Source organism: Haliotis rubra, unplaced genomic scaffold (assembly GCF_003918875.1).
Source record: "Haliotis rubra isolate DU_JTF1 unplaced genomic scaffold, ASM391887v1 Scf1658, whole genome shotgun sequence".
Classification (NCBI taxonomy): domain Eukaryota; kingdom Metazoa; phylum Mollusca; class Gastropoda; order Lepetellida; family Haliotidae; genus Haliotis; species Haliotis rubra.
Genome location: NW_025765623.1, coordinates 97,411 through 115,579, shown reverse-complemented (window position 1 = coordinate 115,579; position 18,169 = coordinate 97,411). Strand labels below are relative to the sequence as shown.

Genomic DNA, 18,169 nt, shown 5'->3' with positions numbered 1-18,169 from the left:
ACAGCAAAACAAGAGCATCGTGAAACTAACAGATGTCATTTTAATCAAAATATTTAAACTGACGTTCAACCAAGATGAGAGTTGCATAACTCAATTACCACCACACTACCACCACACTACAGACTAAATTAATATATCACATTGTTTTCTGCATAAAACCTCTTTGATTATCATCTGCCTTTTATTTTTCTGTATAGGTATATCCCCCTTTGCTATACTGTTGTAAAAGAAAAGTTACATTTGGAGAACAGAGAGGTTTAAATCCTTAAGTCAACCATTTGAGTCCGACATCTGCTAGATGCATTGGTCTGGCTCCATAACCATTAATTGTTTCCCCCAATAAAACACCATTATTACCTGACTTCATTATTCCATCATTCTGACCTCCAACAGATAATCTGACATCAGAAGAGTCTTGTACCATGATGCCTTTAAAGTCAGATCCTGGAATGAGAGTAGAAACAGCAAGTGAGTCACAATGGATCATGCCGTAGCTTCCTTGTTCCCTTCTACTTGTATTTGTGGAGTAATAAATGGAACAAATGGACAACAGACAAAATATATAGTCTCTCATACTAAATTTACATTGCATTTGGTCAATGAAGGGAGTGTTGTGTTTGTGATGTCAGACTTATACACATTAAGCTGGTACTGACCTGCAGTGATTCTTGTAGACACTGCTTGCCTTTCTCGTCTCTCAGAAACAGCAATGGCACCATTTCCGGCACTTGCCTGACGCTCAACCACTTCTGATGATGCTATCATGTCCATGGAGAATGTCCTATCACCATGTGTTCCTTGGGGAACGACATTAACATCGTTGTCATTACCAGGTTGTGCTACTTCTGATGATGCCAGGTTGTCCATTGTGAAGGTTCCATCACCATCTGTTTCACTTTCCCTGTCAGGACGTTCAGATTCAGTCTCCCTATGATTCCCCGACATGTCTATGTAAGAAACAGGAACTAAATCCACAAGTGGGACCAAAACTGTTAAAATCGAGTTATGAAACAGCAGATTTAATTGACTAGGATTTATATGTATCGTTACTTCGATTGATATTAATCAAATGCGGTAGTTTTTGAAGATTTATCTTTTCTTGCAACTGTAGAATTAAATTTTTAAGCGACCCAATCTTGAAAATAAATAAATGGTGGATCATTGGCAGGTACCAAGCTGGGATGTCAAGTAAGGTTATTGGACCAGTTTGGAACGGTAATTCTACTGCAGCTCATTTACAAATACAATAGGTCTGGACAAGTGAATGATCCGCAAAAATCTGGATGTCCAATGACAACCCAGTGCCAGAAAAGACAGAGTCCATGCATAACTACAGTAGGGGGTTCGCAAGCACCATCAGTCGTCGACTCAACGCAGTAGGATTAAGGCGCAGAGTACCAATCAAACGTCCACTCCTCTGACCTCAAAACACGGGCGATGTGCTAATGTGGCCCGTGTAAGGGGAGGTTATGTTATGTTTTGATACAAACAAACGTGTCACCCTGAGAAATTTAGCTGAGTGTCAGACATTAAAGCCTTTGTTGCACATTACGCACATTATGTTTTTGTGTGTACTTATCAGTCAGGTATTCCGACTGTATGGTCGACCGCGAGCAGGATTTTGCCGCTCGGTGGAAACGACCAATATAATGTTTCTATTTTGTACGAGCTGGACAGCCGCTCACCTGTATGTTTGTACGAGCTGGAATCTCCGCTCACTTGTGTTTTGTGTGTATACCTAACCAATGTTGACAATTCGATTCATGTATTACCTTGACGTTCCCCTATAACTAATCTAATGACATTACGATAATTTGACTTATGATCAAAGCCTGTTCCGAATATTTGTCAACACGTCAATGTCCCATGTATTTTACTGTATACTTGTACATCCAATATTGTCACTAATTTCAAAAAAGGCTTTTGAGGACAAAGGCTCCACGACGTTCAGGTGTGTTCAGGTCATAGAGTAAACCATTACAATACGTTTCTGTAAAACTTCATATATTCAAACGACATATTTGTTTCAATATATGTCCAAAGTACAGATAAATTGTATCCCCTTTGTCTGTCTAAAGTATTCAGCAATCATTCGGTATAGCCCTCTTATCATAAATCCCCTCCTGCTAACAGTAAATGCCAATCAACACCTTTCTACGTCGGCGGAGGTCAGTGACTTTGCATAACGTGACGTAATGTCCCTATGTATAAAACCTGACTGACATGGTCACTCAGGGAGAACAGGCAGGGAGACGAGACAGGCCCAGATCATCGACAGAAGCAGACGGATTGTGCGGCTAGTCGGGGCGTCGCCTCACCAACGACTACGTCGACGATGAAGAATCGCTGTCCGACTTCTGAACGCATGTAAGTGACAGAACGGGTTCTCCATATCGGGAACATTGGCCACTCGGTCCCGATGTGCGTTCTGTCACGTGATTTCGATCTTATGTCAGCGAAGAAAGACGTACAAAGTTTGAAATATTTGCAATATGAGATTTAATTTGTATGTGTGGCATGACCGATGTCCATATGTATAAATTACCTACATATGTATCTCTTTCATACATTAGAGATGGTTTTATTCACGCACAGTTTTCTCAAAAGCTTATAATTTAAAAATCGACGATCTGTTCACGCAAATAAAATGAATATTTACGTTTTCTGTTATTTCTTGTTAATATTAACATCAAAGACAGAAATATCAAAATAACGGAAAGTTGGGTTTTACGCCACTTTTAGCAATATTCCAGCAATATGACAGCGAGGGACACCAGAAATGAGCTTCACATGTTGTACCCATGTAGGGAATCGAACCTGGGCCTTCGGGGTGACGAGTCAATGCTCTAACCACTAGGCTACCCCACCGCCCGATCAGAAAGTAAGAATTGAAAAAGAGGTTTCCAAGAAATAAGAACAATTTACTTTTCAAGGGTCTTGCCAGCGCCTGCATGACAGCGATTTTTCAAACCACAGAAAATATGTTTTGGACGTACTTCAGATGAAGAACAGCACGGCCGGCTAAAAATAGCAACCAATGGAAAATAGCATAGCATTGTCAATGTTGATTTTTTGCATAGGCATTCACAGCCATCGTCTCTTTAGCCTATACCGGCTCGTATATTGCGATATGCGAGATGGGGCCCAGCTTAGGGCAAAGGTTTAGGTCGAATGTCGTCACACTGAACACGCTGTTTTCTTCTATGGCGTTTCTATATTAGTAAAAAGTGGGTCAGTGACTTTCGTCATTTGTTTGTTAGTAGTAGATGTTTCAAAACCGATATTCTTGCATGAATCAAAACATGGTGGCTGCTGTCTTCAACTACCATCTGACTTGTCTTCCCTCTCTTGTCCACCACCCTGAACTACTATCCGAGAGTACCCTAACCAACGCTCTTGGGCAGATGGTGGAAAAGTCCAAGGTAACACCTGAACATTGTTTTGCTGGAGGTAGTCCTGTCAAACACGTGCAACGTGAGGTTGAGCATTGTCATGCTCCAAAGATCAACCGTTGACATTGATGTAGGGAACGACATGACGTTGAACTGGTCTTCTGGCAAAAACTCATAGCCAATTGCGCTCTGTCTGGTCGGAGATTCGGCGCAGTCCAGGGATTTGGTTTGTTGTGGATGATGCGGCTGTGGTGTTTGAACGAAAATGTCTCAACCGCATGTAGCGATCCTGAGCGGTGGTGGTAACTCTAGGTCGACCTGATTTGGTCTGTCATTAACACTCCTAGTATTGTTGTATTGGGTCCATAGGTTTGGGATGGTCTAGACACGCTAAAATTCCTTTGCGACCTCAGGGCTCTTCGCCCCCGTGTAGACCCGGGGTCGAATAGGTCCACAGCGCCCCATTGCTGGTTGTGAGAGGTGACCAAATTGGGCAACCCGTTTGCCGTGGGTTGCATCCCTGTGTCGGCAGAGGAAGGGAGTCTGGTGGTTGAGGATGACGGAACCAGCAATAGTGTTCAATAATCCAACACACCACTTCGACCCTAACTTTGCCTAGACGGGTGGTAGAATTGGCCCAAACCTTGCCCTGTGCATGGAATGTCTATACAATTTGGTATTACATAACACTTTTGGCCATGTTCAAAATGTTAACTAATATTCTACCAAAACAAATAAGCCTCACAGACCCATGCACAGAAGGCGATGGCTCATGGGCCAATCTGGTGATGCTGACCTCCGATTTCTGTACGTCTTCAATTGATTGTCATGGACAGAACCATCCTGACCTTTAATCTGGTAGTCAGCTACAGCATTTCATGTCAAATTCGCTGGAGTATAACACCCCCTTATCCCTGGTCTTTGCAGGTTGGAGATCCGCTGCAAAATAAGATCGTCCTTGTAGACACTCCACGGTGGGTGGGGAGAGGGGGTGCTGAACCACATTAATTACGACATGGCTTCCCAATACCCCGGTTCAAAACGAAGACACATGGATACTGACAACTCCTCGTCTGACGAGAGTACGCCCTTCCGACCTGACTACTGGCCACGCTTCCTGATCATTGAAGCTTGTGACAAGCAACCTTTGCAATGGAACCCATTTGCAATCTCCAAAGGTATTGCTGGTATTAGGGAGAGGTTGCCAATGTTACAAAGCTCCGATCTGGCTCTCTCCTGATGGAATGTACCCGGAAACAATAATCCTTGAATCTCCTCAAAATACAAGAATTTGTCAACATCAAGGTCGCTGTCTCAGCGCACAAAACACCTAACTCGTATAGAGGCAATGTACGGGACAGAGCTCAATGCCTGTCTGACATGACTGAAGAACAAATTGTCGAGGAACTCTCTCAGCAGTCCGTCACAGCCGTAAAACGATTCACTTTCAAAAAGGACGGTGTTGTTCAACCAACAAAAACCTATCTCTTTACGTTCGCGCGAGCAAAGATCCCTGACACGATTAGAGCTGGTTATCATAGCATTAGTGTGGAGGTGTATGTGCCCAATCCACTCCGGTGCTACAACTGTCAAAGGTTTGGACATGGATCCAAGTCCTGTCGTTCCTCTGCTGTTTGTTACCGCTGTGGTGACAAACATGAGGGCAACGACTGTACTAAGGTGGTGAAGTGCACAAACTGCGGTGGTAACCACATGGCCTCTTCCAAGTTTTGTCCAGTATGGCAACGCGAATCCGAGATCCTAAAGATCAAGCACAAAGAAAATATCTCCCTTCATGAAGCTAAGAAGAGGGTTGCAAGTTTAACTGCAGCCCCTTCAACCATCACCCTACTGTTCTGCTGTCTCCCGTCCTTCTATCACTACTGCAAGTATCTGATGTCAGACCGACCTGGCATATGTCATGTCTTCTCAGCCAACTCAACTCAATTCAACACAACTCAGCCCATCTCAGCCACTCCATCTCAAACGCCAAAAGTCAAAACTTCTGAATCACACACACCAGAACAAATGCCAAAACCAGAAACTGAAACTGCGCGCAGTAAAGGGGAACAAAAGAGGCCAGAGAGACTAAAGCAACTTGAGCAACTGCCAAACACAAAACCAAAGGCCACCTCTCCTTCAGAGGTCCCCGTCGAGGTCCATAACTCCTTTGGCCCTCTGAATATGGAGGTAGCTCCATCTCCACCTGTCACCAATAGGAGTTCATCAAACGCTTTCTCACGTTCATGTTACATGTCACCAGTGGAAGGAACATGCATCCACAAAACAGGATCCAATGGGTTGAGTTGAGTTGAGTTGGGCTTTACGTCACATCGGCATTATTCCAGCCATATTGTGACGAGAACAAGTTTGCATTAATAAACATTGTAAGTACATACTCGGATTGAGTTTTATTTAAAAAACATACCAAATTTAAAGGCAGGCACTTTGTTAGTCACATTTCACAGTTACAATTTATGACAGTTACATTTCACAGTTACAATATATGATACAGATCAACTTCCCTCAGGTAGTTCACTATCAGATGAGCGGTCACGCGGGAGAACAGATCTTTTAGGTTTGTTGCATCATAATGTGAGTCCCTTGCAGACGATAAGTCCACGCATTCAAGCAGAATATGCTTGATGGTGAAAACCTCATCGCAAGAGACACACATGGGGGGTCAATCTCCATCCGTTTTCAGCAGATAGTCATGAGTAAATCGGCTGTGGCCAATAGGACATTGTCATAAAATTACTTCATCACGTCTTGACTGACAACCCAAGTAGGTATAACCAATTGTTGTTTTCAATTCATACAGTCTATTTCTTCCTACTTGAGTGTCCCATCGTTTTTGGATGAGGTCACGAGTATAGCTTTTGATAGTGGCTTTGAAATCACTGTACGGGATCAGCAGTGGAGATAAGGGCTTGTCAAGAGCTGCTTTCGCTGCAGTATAGGCTTTTGTGTTACCTGCTATGCCGACGTGACCCGGCAACCAGCAGAGGATGATGTCACATTGGCCAGTAGAGGGGTCGTTGTACAGTTCCAAAATGTCCAGAATGATTGGGTGACTTGAAGTAACATTTTGAATTGCTTGAAGGCAAGATAATGAATCTGTGAAAACGATGAAGTTTTTAGAATGATTCTGCTGTTTAATATAGGTCAAAGGTGAAAAAATAGCTTTGGCCTCGGCAGTGAAAATGGAACTGTTGTCGGGAACCCTAGAGGAGACACTCTTAGATCTTGGCTTGTCAAACCATCCGCGTTTTGTCCTCCCGGTGTAAAAGCTACAGGAGGCACTTCTATCCTGGTGAGGCAGGGCATCCTCCATAGCCCTGTTCCACTTAACACCAACCTACAAACTGTTGCTGTCCGCATGACTCTGAACATAGGGTTTACACTATGCTCACTCTATCCTCCCCTCCTCAACTGTCCACCTATCAGATATTCAGAACTTATACGATCAACTCCCAAAGCCCTGCATAATCATGGGCGACTTCAACGGCCATAACCCCCTATGGGGGAGTAATGATACAGATAGAAAGGGAACGATCCTTGAAGAGTTTCTCTCCAATAATGACGTATGCATCTTCAACGATGGATCAAACACCTACCTCCATCCTGCCACTGGATCATACTCTGCTCTCGATCTATCACTTACAGATTCTAATCTTTTAAATGAGTTCGAATGGTCGGTCCATGAGGATCTTTGTGGAAGCGACCACTTCCCAACAATTCTTACTCCTATCAAACCCACGGATGAACCACCATCAACAAGATGGAATTTTACTAAGGCCAATTGGCCTTTATTCCAAACCCTATGTTCAGAAAAACTTAAGCCGGACAACTTCAGGAATCTTCCCGACCCATGGAACTATTTTCAGACGTCCTAAATGTCATCGGAGACAAAAGTATTCCTAAGTCCTCTGCAAACCCGCACATACGCAAACCATGGTTTGATACAAACTGCAAACAAGCTAGGAAAAATAGGAAGAAGGCGGAAAAATATTTCCGACAACATCCTACAGTGCATAACCTGAATGTTGTTAAAATGACAAATGCCAGGGCAAAACGTACCTTCAAACAAACTAAACGCCGGTCATGGAGGAAATATGTGTCCAAAATCAACTCACCCACACCCATGTCCAAGGTGTGGAACATGATTCAAAGGATCAAGGGCAAAGGGTCAAAATCAGGAGTTCACCACCTGAAACATGGCGACTCCCTTCTAACAAATAAATCTGAAATTGCAAACAAACTCGGCGAAACATTGGCAAACCACTCCTCCTCATCAAATTATAACCCTCAGTTCCAGAAATATCAAACCAAACAAGAAAAGAAACCATTCAATTTTAACTCTGATAATGGGGAGGATTACAACGAAACGTTTTCCCTCCATGAATTACGTACTGCCCTAGGACAGGCTCACGACACTGCGGCAGGAGCTGATGAAATCCATTATCAGCTTCTGAAACACCTCCCTGACATAGGCTTGGAAACACTCCTGAATATATTCGATGACATCTGGACATCCGGACACTTCCCCCCTTCATTGCACAATGCCATCATCATCCCTATACCAAAACCCGGTCGCGACCATACTGATCCCTCAAACTACCGTCCTATATCACTAACTAGCTGCGTTTGCAAAACCATGGAGCGCATGGTCAACAATCGATTAATCTGGTACTTGGAGACCAATAACCTCCTCAGTGACCTCCAATGTGGTTTCCGAAAAAACCTAAGTACCATTGACCATCTGGTGCGTCTGGAAGCATTCATCAAAAACTCCATTGTCAACAAACAACATGCAGTATCTATCTTTTTCGACTTAGAAAAAGCATATGATACAACATGGAAACATGGTATCCTAAAAGATTTACACGAGTTTGGATTGAGGGGTAGACTACCTCAATTCATATCTCGGTTTCTAAATAACAGACAATTCCAAGTTCGGGTGGGTTCCACACTGTCTGACTTCTTCCATCAAGATCAGGGCGTCCCCCAAGGCAGCATCCTGTCTGTCACACTTTTTAGCATCAAAATTAACAGCCTCACTAACGTTCTGAACAGTTGCGTTGATGGGTCCCTTGTCGTCGATGACTTCAATATTTCATGTCGTGGTAAGAACATGCACGCAATAGAAAGGCAGCTACAACTCTGCCTTAACAAAATCCAAAAATGGGCCAATGAAAATGGTTTTAAGTTTTCAAAATCCAAAACATATTGTATTCACTTTTGTTGTAAATACAAACCACACAATGATCCAGACCTAACTTTAGATGGTACTCCCATCAAGGTAGTAGAAGATGCCAAATTCCTTGGACTCATATTCGACCGCCACCTGACATTCTTACCACACATAAAATATTTGAAAACAAAGTGCCTGAAGGCTTTAGACTTGCTAAAAGTAGTTTCAAATACAGAGTGGGGAGGGGATCAGACCACCCTCCTTCACCTGTACAGATCATTAGTCCGCTGTAAACTAGATTATGGCTCCATTGTCTACGGTGGAGCCTGCAAAAGCAATTTAGAAAAACTAGACTCCATCCACCACCAAGGACTAAAGCTCTGCCTGGGAGCTTTTAGGACCTCTCCCGTAGACACTCTATATGCGGAGGCCAATGAGCCTTCCCTTGAACAACGCCGCATTAAACTCTCACTGCAGTATATCACTAAATTACGTTCAAATGAGTCCAATCCAGCATACAATTGTGTTTTCAACCCGCTCTACGAAAACTTATTTCCTAAACTGCCAAGCCTGGTTCCACCACTTGGAATCAGGATCAAACCACACATATCTGCAGCTAAAATTGATCTCAACATCATTGCGCCTTACCGACTTCTGTCCTCACCACCATGGCAAATGGTGAAACCACAAGTCGATCTTACCCTCACCAAACTCAAAAAGTCTGAAACAAATCCCTTGGTGTTCCAACAGGAATACAACCAGTTACGTTCGAAGTATAACACTCACAGATCCATCTTCACAGACGGATCCAAGGACGATGGCCAAGTTGCCAGCACTACAGTCATTGGAGCCAAGACTGTCTCCTCTAGGATCCCCGACAACAGTTCCATTTTCACCGCTGAAGCCAAAGCTATCTTCTCAGCTCTGACCTACATTCAACAGCAAAATCAGTCCAAAAACTTCATCGTATTTACAGATTCATTATCCTGCCTTCAAGCACTTCTAAACGTGACTTCAAGTCACCCAATCATCCTGGACATATTAGAACTGTACAACGACCTTTCTACTAGCCAATATGACATCATCCTTTTGCTGGTTGCCGGTCACGTCGGCATAGCAGGTAACACTAAGGCCGATGCTGCAGCAAAGCAGCTCTTGAAAAGCCCCTATCTCCACTGCTAATCCCGTACAGTGATTTCAAACCCACTATCAAAAGCTATACTCGGGACTTGATGCAAAAAAGGTGGGACACTCAAGTAGGAAGAAACAAACTCCATGAATTGAAGCCAACAATCGGTTATACCTACTTGGGTTGCCAGTCAAGACGTGATGAAGTAATTTTACGACGATGTCGTATTGGCCACAGTCGGTTCACACATGACTATCTGCTAAAAACAGATGGGGATGGACCCCCCATATGTCTCTCCTGCGATGAGGCTCTCACCGTCAAGCATATTCTGCTTGTCTGTGTGGATTTTACATCTGCAAGGGACTCGCATTATCACGCAACCAATCTGAAAGATCTGTTCTCCAGCGTGAGCGCTCATCTGATACTAAACTACCTGAGGGAAGTCGATCTATATCATAAAATGTAACTGTGTAATGTCAATAACGAATGTACCTGCTTTTCAATCTAGTGCTATGACATTCTCTGTTCTAAAATGACAACGTAATGAATGTATGTCTTTGAAACGAAACCACTTTGTACTTACAATGTATATTAATGCAGACTTGTTCTCGTCACTATATGGCTGGAATAATGCCGATGTGACGTAAAGCCCAACTCAACTCAACTCAACTCTCCCTTCATCTTTACTCCCCTCTTCCGTTCGTCTTTACTCCCCCAATGCCTTCTCTCCTTGTCTTTATTCCCCTCATCCCTACTTCCTTCATCTTTACTCCCCTCATCCATTCGCCTTTACTCCCCTCGCCCCTTCTCCCTTGTCTTTGGCACCCGTGAAGAGCCACCTCCTCGTGGTGGGTGCTGGGTAACGCTAAGCGCTCTTCAACCCTCCGTTGTGGGTATATTTGGTCCACCAACCCGTTTGCTGTGGGTTGCGCCCCTGTGTCGATGGAGAACGGGATACTGGTGGTTGAGGGCAATAGGATCCTGGAACCGTGTTCCTTTTGCTCAACACACCACTTTGGCCCTTACTTCACCTAGATGGGTGGTAGAACTGGCCCGGTTCTACAAATAGGCTGGTCACGCCAAGCCCTGTGCATGGTGAACATTTTTTGCACATTTTAGTCATATTTGGGTGTTGGCTTTTTCACTTTCCAATTTACAAATTATCAATACATGTATATTACAATGCCGAGAGCCCTGTGCCAAAAGGCGGTGGCTCATGGGCAAATCTGGTGATGTTGACCTCCAAATTCAGTATGTGTCCAATTTCTTGTCATGTGCAAGAACCAACCTGATATTTAATTGGTATACAAATATTGATATTTGTGTCATACTCGCTGGAGTATAACATCCCTGTATCCCTGGTGTCGGCATCTTGGAGATCCGGTGCTATTTGACATCGTCCTTGTTGACACTCCATGGTGGGTGGGGAACAGGGGTGCTAAATCTTTTTCCTTTCATTATGTCAACCAAACAGACTGGTTCAAATGGCAATGAAAAAAAAGACGACTAGACGAACTAGGTCGTTCAAATGAAACAAATCCTTCAAACGTTGATTCATGGCCTCCATTTCTTGTGATTGAAGTTACAGACTTTCTGCCGATCAAATTAAACCCGTTTGCCATTTCCAATGCTATTTCCGGACTTTGTGGAGAGGTGCAAAATGTTACCCGTCTCCGTAGTGGATCGCTTCTTGTGGAGTGCGCACGGAGACAGCAATCTCTCAATTTGTTGTCAGTCAAGATTTTTGCCAATATCGGGGTTGCTGTGTCCGTGCATATTCTTCTCTGGATCTGTCAATTGCCGACTCCAGCTTGTATAATGAATTTGAATGGGTGGTCCATGCTGACCTATGTGGGAACGATCACTTCCCCACCATTTTCAAAACAATCAACACTGGTGATGATCCACCTTCATCGAGAAGGAACTTTGCCAGGGCTGACTGGTCATTATATGAGACTCTGTGTGCTGAACACTGAACTTATGACCGTTTTACGAACAGTGAAGATCCTATTCAGTCGTTTTCTGATATCCCTAATGACATTGCTGACAGAACAATTCCTCAGTCCTCTGCAGTTCCACATATTCGTAAACCATGGTTCAATAACGAATGTAAGCCGGTCAGAAAGTGTAGGAAGAAAGCAGAAAAATATTTTCGCCGACATCCTACTGTCCATAATTTAGATAAAGTTCAAATGTTAAATGACAATGCGCGACGCACTTTTAAACAGAATAAGCGTCAGTCTTTGCGAAACTATGTTTCCAAAATAAATTCGAGCAGACCACTTTCAAAGGTGTGGAACATGATACAAAGAATAAAGAGTAAAGGTTCCAAATCTACCTTTCACCATTTAAAGGATGGTGATAATTTGTTAACTGATAAGGCTGACATTGCCAGTAAGCTTGGTGAAACTCTCGCCAAACATTCGTCATCATCCAATTATGTCCCTGAGTTTCAGAAACATCTGAAACAATAGGAGAAGAAAAGAATAAATTTTACCTCAGACAATGGAGAAGACTATAATGAATTATTTTCAATGTATGATTTACGTACTGCCCTTGAGCAAGCTCATGATACAGCAACAGGGGCTGATAATATACACTATCAGCTCTTGAAACATTTACCGGAATCATGTTTAGAAACACTTCTAAATATATTTGATACAATATGGACTTCAGTGAATTTTCCAACTTCGTGGCGTAAAGCCATAATAGTCCCTATACCAAAGCCTGGCCGGGATCAAACTGATCCGTCTAATTACAGACCAATCTCTTTAACCAGTTGCGTCTTGAAACCAATAATCTCATAACAAATATTCAATGTTGTTTCAGGAAAGATCGTGGTACCATTGATCATTTGGTACGTTTAGAATCCTTTGTTAAAAATACTATAATAAAGAAACAACATGCTGTATCGATATGATATTCTTTGATCTCGAGAAAGCGTACGATACCACCTGGAAACATGGCATTTTAAAGGATTTACATGATTTTGGTTTAAGGGGTCGTTTACCTCTTTTCGCATCACAGTTTTTAACAGACCGGCAATTTCAAGTCCGAGTGGGTTCAACCCTGTCTAATCATTATAATCAGGATCAGGGTGTCCCACAAGGCAGTATATTGTCTGTAACATTGTTTAGTATTAAGATCAACTGTTTATCCAAGGTTCTAAATGATTCAATTGCTGGATCACTTTGTGTGGATGATTTTAACAGTTCTTGTCGCGGTAAAAATATGCATACTATGGAACGGCAACTACAGTTATGTTTAAACAAAATACATAAATGGTGTTTTGAAAACGGCTTTAAATTTTCTAAATCAAAAACTAATTGCATACATTTCTGCAGTAAATATGAACCACATCAAGACCCAGAACTGTTTTTAAATGGCACTCCCATCAAGGTTGTAAAAGAGGCCAAGTTCTTAGGTCTGATTTTCGACTCCCATTTGACCTTTCGTCCACATATTAAATCCCTAAAGACTAAATGCTTGAAGTCGTTTCTAATTCAAAGTGGGGAGGGGACCAAACTACCCTCCTACACTTATAGAGATCACTGGTCCGCTCGAAGCTTGATTATGGCTCCATCGTATATGGTGGAGCCAGTCAAACCTAAAACTCTTAAATTCTGTCCACCACCAAGGTCTGAGACTTTGTCTTTGGTCATACAGAACATCTCCTGTTGATAGTCTCTACGTCGAGGCAGATGAACCATCTCTTACCCAACGCTGTATAAAACTATCATTACAATATATTAACAAAGAATATTCTAACGAGTCTAATCCTGCATTTCACTGCATCTTTAATCCTCTTTATGAGGATTTGTACAACAAGAAATCTTCTCTTGTTCCGCCTCTTGCGCTCAGGATTAAGCCATTCATTACTGCTGCCGGCATTGAGCTTGAAAATATATCTCCTTTCGGTCTTCTTTCTTCTCCTCCTTGGTAGTTGGTTAGACCCCAAGTCAACCTAACACTCACTAAATTTAAAAAATCAGAAACTAATGACTTACTATATAAACAAGAATATAATCAATTAAAAAGTAAATATAATACATATACATCCTTATTTACAGATGGGTCCAAGGATGGTGGCACGGTTGCTTGTGCCACTGTAATTGGGTCCAAAACAATATCTTCCAGATTACCCAATGACAGTTCCATTTTCACAGCAGAAGCAAACGCAATACTAACAGCTCTTAAATATGTAAATAGACACCCTAAATATAAACAATATATGATATTTTCAGACTCTCTTTCTTGCCTTCAGGCGATTAAAAATATATTATGTAAACATCCACTTTTAATAGAAATTATAGAATTATATAATGATCTTGCAACTGGCCAATACGACATCGTCTTCTGTTTGTTACCCAGACATGTTGGCTTTTCTGGGAATACAATTGCCGATTTTGCTGCCAAGGCAGCACTCAAGTTGTCAGTCAAGGTCGTATTAACGACGATGTCGTATTGGTCACACACGGTATTCTCATGAGTACCTATTAAAAGGTGAGGATCCTCCGTTTTGTATCCCTTGTGAAAGAATCACGGTCAAGCTTGTCCTGCTTGACTGTGTTGAATATTCCATCACAAGGGATAAGTATTTCAATGTCAAAACATCGAAGGATCTTTTTTATAATGTTTGTTATCATTTAATAGTTGAATTTTTAAAAGAATTAGATTTGTTGACTGATCTGTAAATAGCTAAATATTTTATTATTGGCAGTTTAGATTAGAAACTGAGATTGTTAGTGGCTGTACCCTCAAAGGGGGTAGAAGTAGTGTAAAAGTATTGTCCTCCTGAGAGGGTACGTAAGCCCCAAAACTTTCAAAGTAAAATATGAATTATCACATTTCAAACGTATTTTTTTGTTATTTTAACTGTTGGCTAAAATTTCCCACAATCGCCAGCGGCTGAAGGGATGGTGTAAATCCAGGTAGGATACATGCAGGTAGCAAAAGTAATGTAAGTCCCCATGGCGTCTAGTATGGTGATCTACCTTCAGTTGTTGGCGATCTCTAGGCATTTTTTAATATTGTATTGTCCAAATAGTGGTATTAGTTTTAACTTTCTAAGCTAGTTTTAATTCAAATTATGATATTCTAGGTTTTTCACTGTCCTCCGTCGGTAGGTTTGTATCATATCTATATATATTCTATTTCAATGTCAAATGTTCTCGTCACGATATGGCTGAAATATTGCCGGTGTGACGTTTAATAATAACTCACTCACTCACTGTACCTTTAAAGATATGTGCTAGCTAGTTTTAACTCAATCTGTGATAATCTAGTGGTTTTACTGTCCTTTGCTGACAGGGTTTTATATATTATATGTATGTATTATGAATTTAGAACTAGTTTTAGTCACGATATGGCTGAAATATTGCCGATGTGACTTTATATCTTAACTCACTCACTCACTCACTCTCCCTTGTCTTTACTCCCCTCGTCCCTTCTCCATTCATCTTTACTCCCTTCGTTGGTTCGTCTTTACTACCTCGTCCTTCTCCCTTCGTCTTTACACCCCTCGTCCCTTCTCCCTTTGTCTTTACTCCTCCTGTACTTTACTCCAGTCATCCCTTCTCCATTCGTCCTTACTCCCTCGTCCCTTCTTCCCTTGTCCCTTCTTCATCTTTACTCCGGTCGCCTCCTCATCCCATCGTCTTTACTCCTCTCGTCGTTACTACCCTCGTCCCTTCTCCCTTCGCCTTAATTTTCCTTGTCCCCTCATCCCATCGTCCCTTCTCCCTTTGTCCTTACTCCCCTTGTCCCTTCTCCCTTCATCTTTACTTCACTTGTCACTTCTCCCTTCGTCTTTACTCCCCTCGTCCCCTCATCACATCATCTTTATTCCCCTCCTCCTTACTCCCCTCGTCCCATCTCCCTTTGTCTCTACTCCCCTCATCACTTCTCCTTCATGTTTACTCAGGTCGTCTCCTCATCCCATCGTCTTTGTCCCCCTTGTCGTTACTCCCCTCGTCCCTTCTCCCTTCGTCTTAACTTCCCTTGACCCCTCATCCCATCATCTTTACTCCGCTCGTCTTGCTTCCCTCGTCCCCACATCCATCGCAGCCTTCTCCCTTCGTCCCCTGTTTCCATCAGTCCCTTCTAATCTTTCTCCATGTCGCCTCCTCACCCCATCGTCTTTACTCCCCCCGTCCTTACTCACATCGTCCCTTCTCCCTTCGTCTTCACTTCACTCGTCCCCACATCACATCGTCCCTTCTTCCTTCGTCCTTACTCAACTCGTCCCTTCTCCCCACTCGTGCCATCCGCTTTCGTGTTTACTCCCCTCATCCCTTCTCCCTTCATCTTTACTCCACTTGTCACTTCTCACTTCGCCTTTACTCCCCTCGTCCTCTCACCACATCATCTTTATTCCCCTAGTCATTACTCCACTCGTCCCTTCATCCTTCGTCTTTACTCCCAGCGTCCCTTCTCCCTTTTTCTTTACTGACCTCGTCCCACTTCTCCCCTTCGTCTTTACTCCCCTCATCCCTTCATCCTTCTTTATTCCCTTCGTGGTCCCCTCGTCCCTTCTTCTTTATTCTTCCTCGTCTTCCTTCTCCCTTCATCTTTACTTTCCCTTGTCCCAGTTCCAATCATCCCTTCTTCCTTCTCCCCCTCGTCCTCATTCCCTTTTGCATCCTTTCCTTCTCCCCTTTCGTCTTTACTCCGGTCGTCCTCGTTTCCGCCTCGTCTTTACCATTTGTCCTCGTCTGTTTAGCCAAGCATCTTTCTTGTCCTTCCTTTTGTTTTGTACCATCCATTCCTTCCCTTCTCCTTGTCCCTACTCTTCTCCTTACTCCCTCGTCCTTCGTCCTTGCTCCCTCGTCCATGTCGTCCTCCTCATCCCTTCTTCCTTCTCTCCCCCATCTTTACTCCGGTTGTCTCCTCATTCCGTCATCTTTTCTCCCCTCGTCCTTATTTTGATCGTCCCTTTCCCTTTCCTTCCTCGTCCCTTTGCTTTACTTTCCCTCGCCTTCTCCTTCTTTCTCCGACGGTCGTCTCTTCGTTCCATTGTCTTTACCTCGGCCTTACTCCCTTCGTCCCTTCTCCCTTCTTGTCCATCCTCCTTCTCCTTCCCAACTCTCCTCGTCCCTCTCCCATCCTTTTGCTCCTTTGTCCTTCTTCCTTCTTCCCTGGTCCTTCTCCTTCATCTTTTACTCTCCTCCTTCTTCATTCCATCGTCTTCCTCCCCTCGTCCTTAATTCCTATCATTTTGCCTTCTCCTTTCGTCCTTACTCCCCTCGTCCTTCTCCCTTCGTCTTTACTCCACTTCGTCTCTTCTCCTTTTCTTCTTTTAGTCTCCCCTCGTCCCTTCATCCCATCGTCTTTACTCTCCTCGTCCCTCATCCTTTCCTTTCCATCGTCCCTTCTCCCATCGTCTTTACTCCCTCGTCCCTTCCTCCTTGCTTCTTCGTCCTCGCTCCCTTCTTCTTTACTCCCCTCCTCCCTTCTGCTTCGTCTTTATTCTCCCCTCGTCCCTTCTCCTCGTTTGTCTTTACTCCCCTCTGTCCCTTCTCCTTTGTCTTTACTCCCCTCGTCCCTTCTCCGTCTTTACTCCCTCCTTCTCCTTCGTCCTTTCCCCTTCTCCTCATCTTTACTCTTGTCCTTCACCTTTCGTCTTTCTCCTTCTCCCTCATCATCATCTTTACTCCTCGTCCCTTCCCCTTCTCCCTTCTCCCTTCATCCCTTCTCCTTTTCCCTCTCCCTTCGTCCCTTCTCTTTTTCCTCCCCCCTCCTCGTCCCTCTCCCCTTCGTCCATACTTCTCCTTCCCTTCTACTCCCTCATCTTTACCCCTCGTCCCTTTCCTCTTTACTCCCCTCGTCCCTTCTCCTTCGTCTTTACTCCCTCGTCCCTTCTCCCTTCCTTACTCCTCATCCACTTCTTACTTCCTCGTCCTTCTCCCCTCGTCCTCCCCTCCGTTCTTTACTTTCCTTCTCCCTTCCTCTTCCTCCTTGTCCCTTCTCCTTCCTCCCCTCCACTGTCCTTCTCCATTTGTTTTAACTCCCTCGTCCCTAATACCATTGTCTTTTCTATCTTCGTTGCATACTTCTTCGTCCCTTCTCTCCTTCATATTTTCTCCTCCCTTCACTTCCCTTTGTTCCTCTCCTCTCCTCATCCCATCGTCTTTACTCCTCTCCTCCATTACTTCCCTCATCTCTTCTCCTTCATCTTCTTTTCCCTCGTCCCCGAATCCCATCGTCCCTTCTCCCTTTTCTTAACCCCCCTCGTACCTTCTCCGTTCGTGTTTACTCCTCTCGACCTTACTCCCTTCATCCTTTCAACCCCGCTCTCATTTACATCAGCCTTACTCCCATAGTAATTAGTTTTCTCCGTCTAACTCCTCTCGTCCGTACTCCCACGCCCTTACTCTCTTTATCCTTACCACAGTCGTGCTTACTCCCTTCATCCTTATCTCCCTTGTCTCTACTCCACTCTTCCCTACTCCCCCG

The 18,169-nt window shown here is 43.5% G+C and overlaps 1 protein-coding gene across 1 annotated transcript in view; it reads right to left on the bottom strand.

The window, feature by feature from the left end:
• LOC124272069 overlaps window positions 1-18,169 on the bottom strand; it is a 39,314-nt gene that overhangs the window by 6,297 nt on the left and 14,848 nt on the right. Inside the window, exons 2-3 of the mRNA XM_046707206.1 lie at window positions 657-947; window positions 358-444 (exon numbers count right to left, since the gene is read on the bottom strand). Coding sequence (XP_046563162.1) covers window positions 358-444; window positions 657-947 — 378 coding nt within the window. The remainder of the gene's footprint in view (window positions 1-357; window positions 445-656; window positions 948-18,169) is intronic.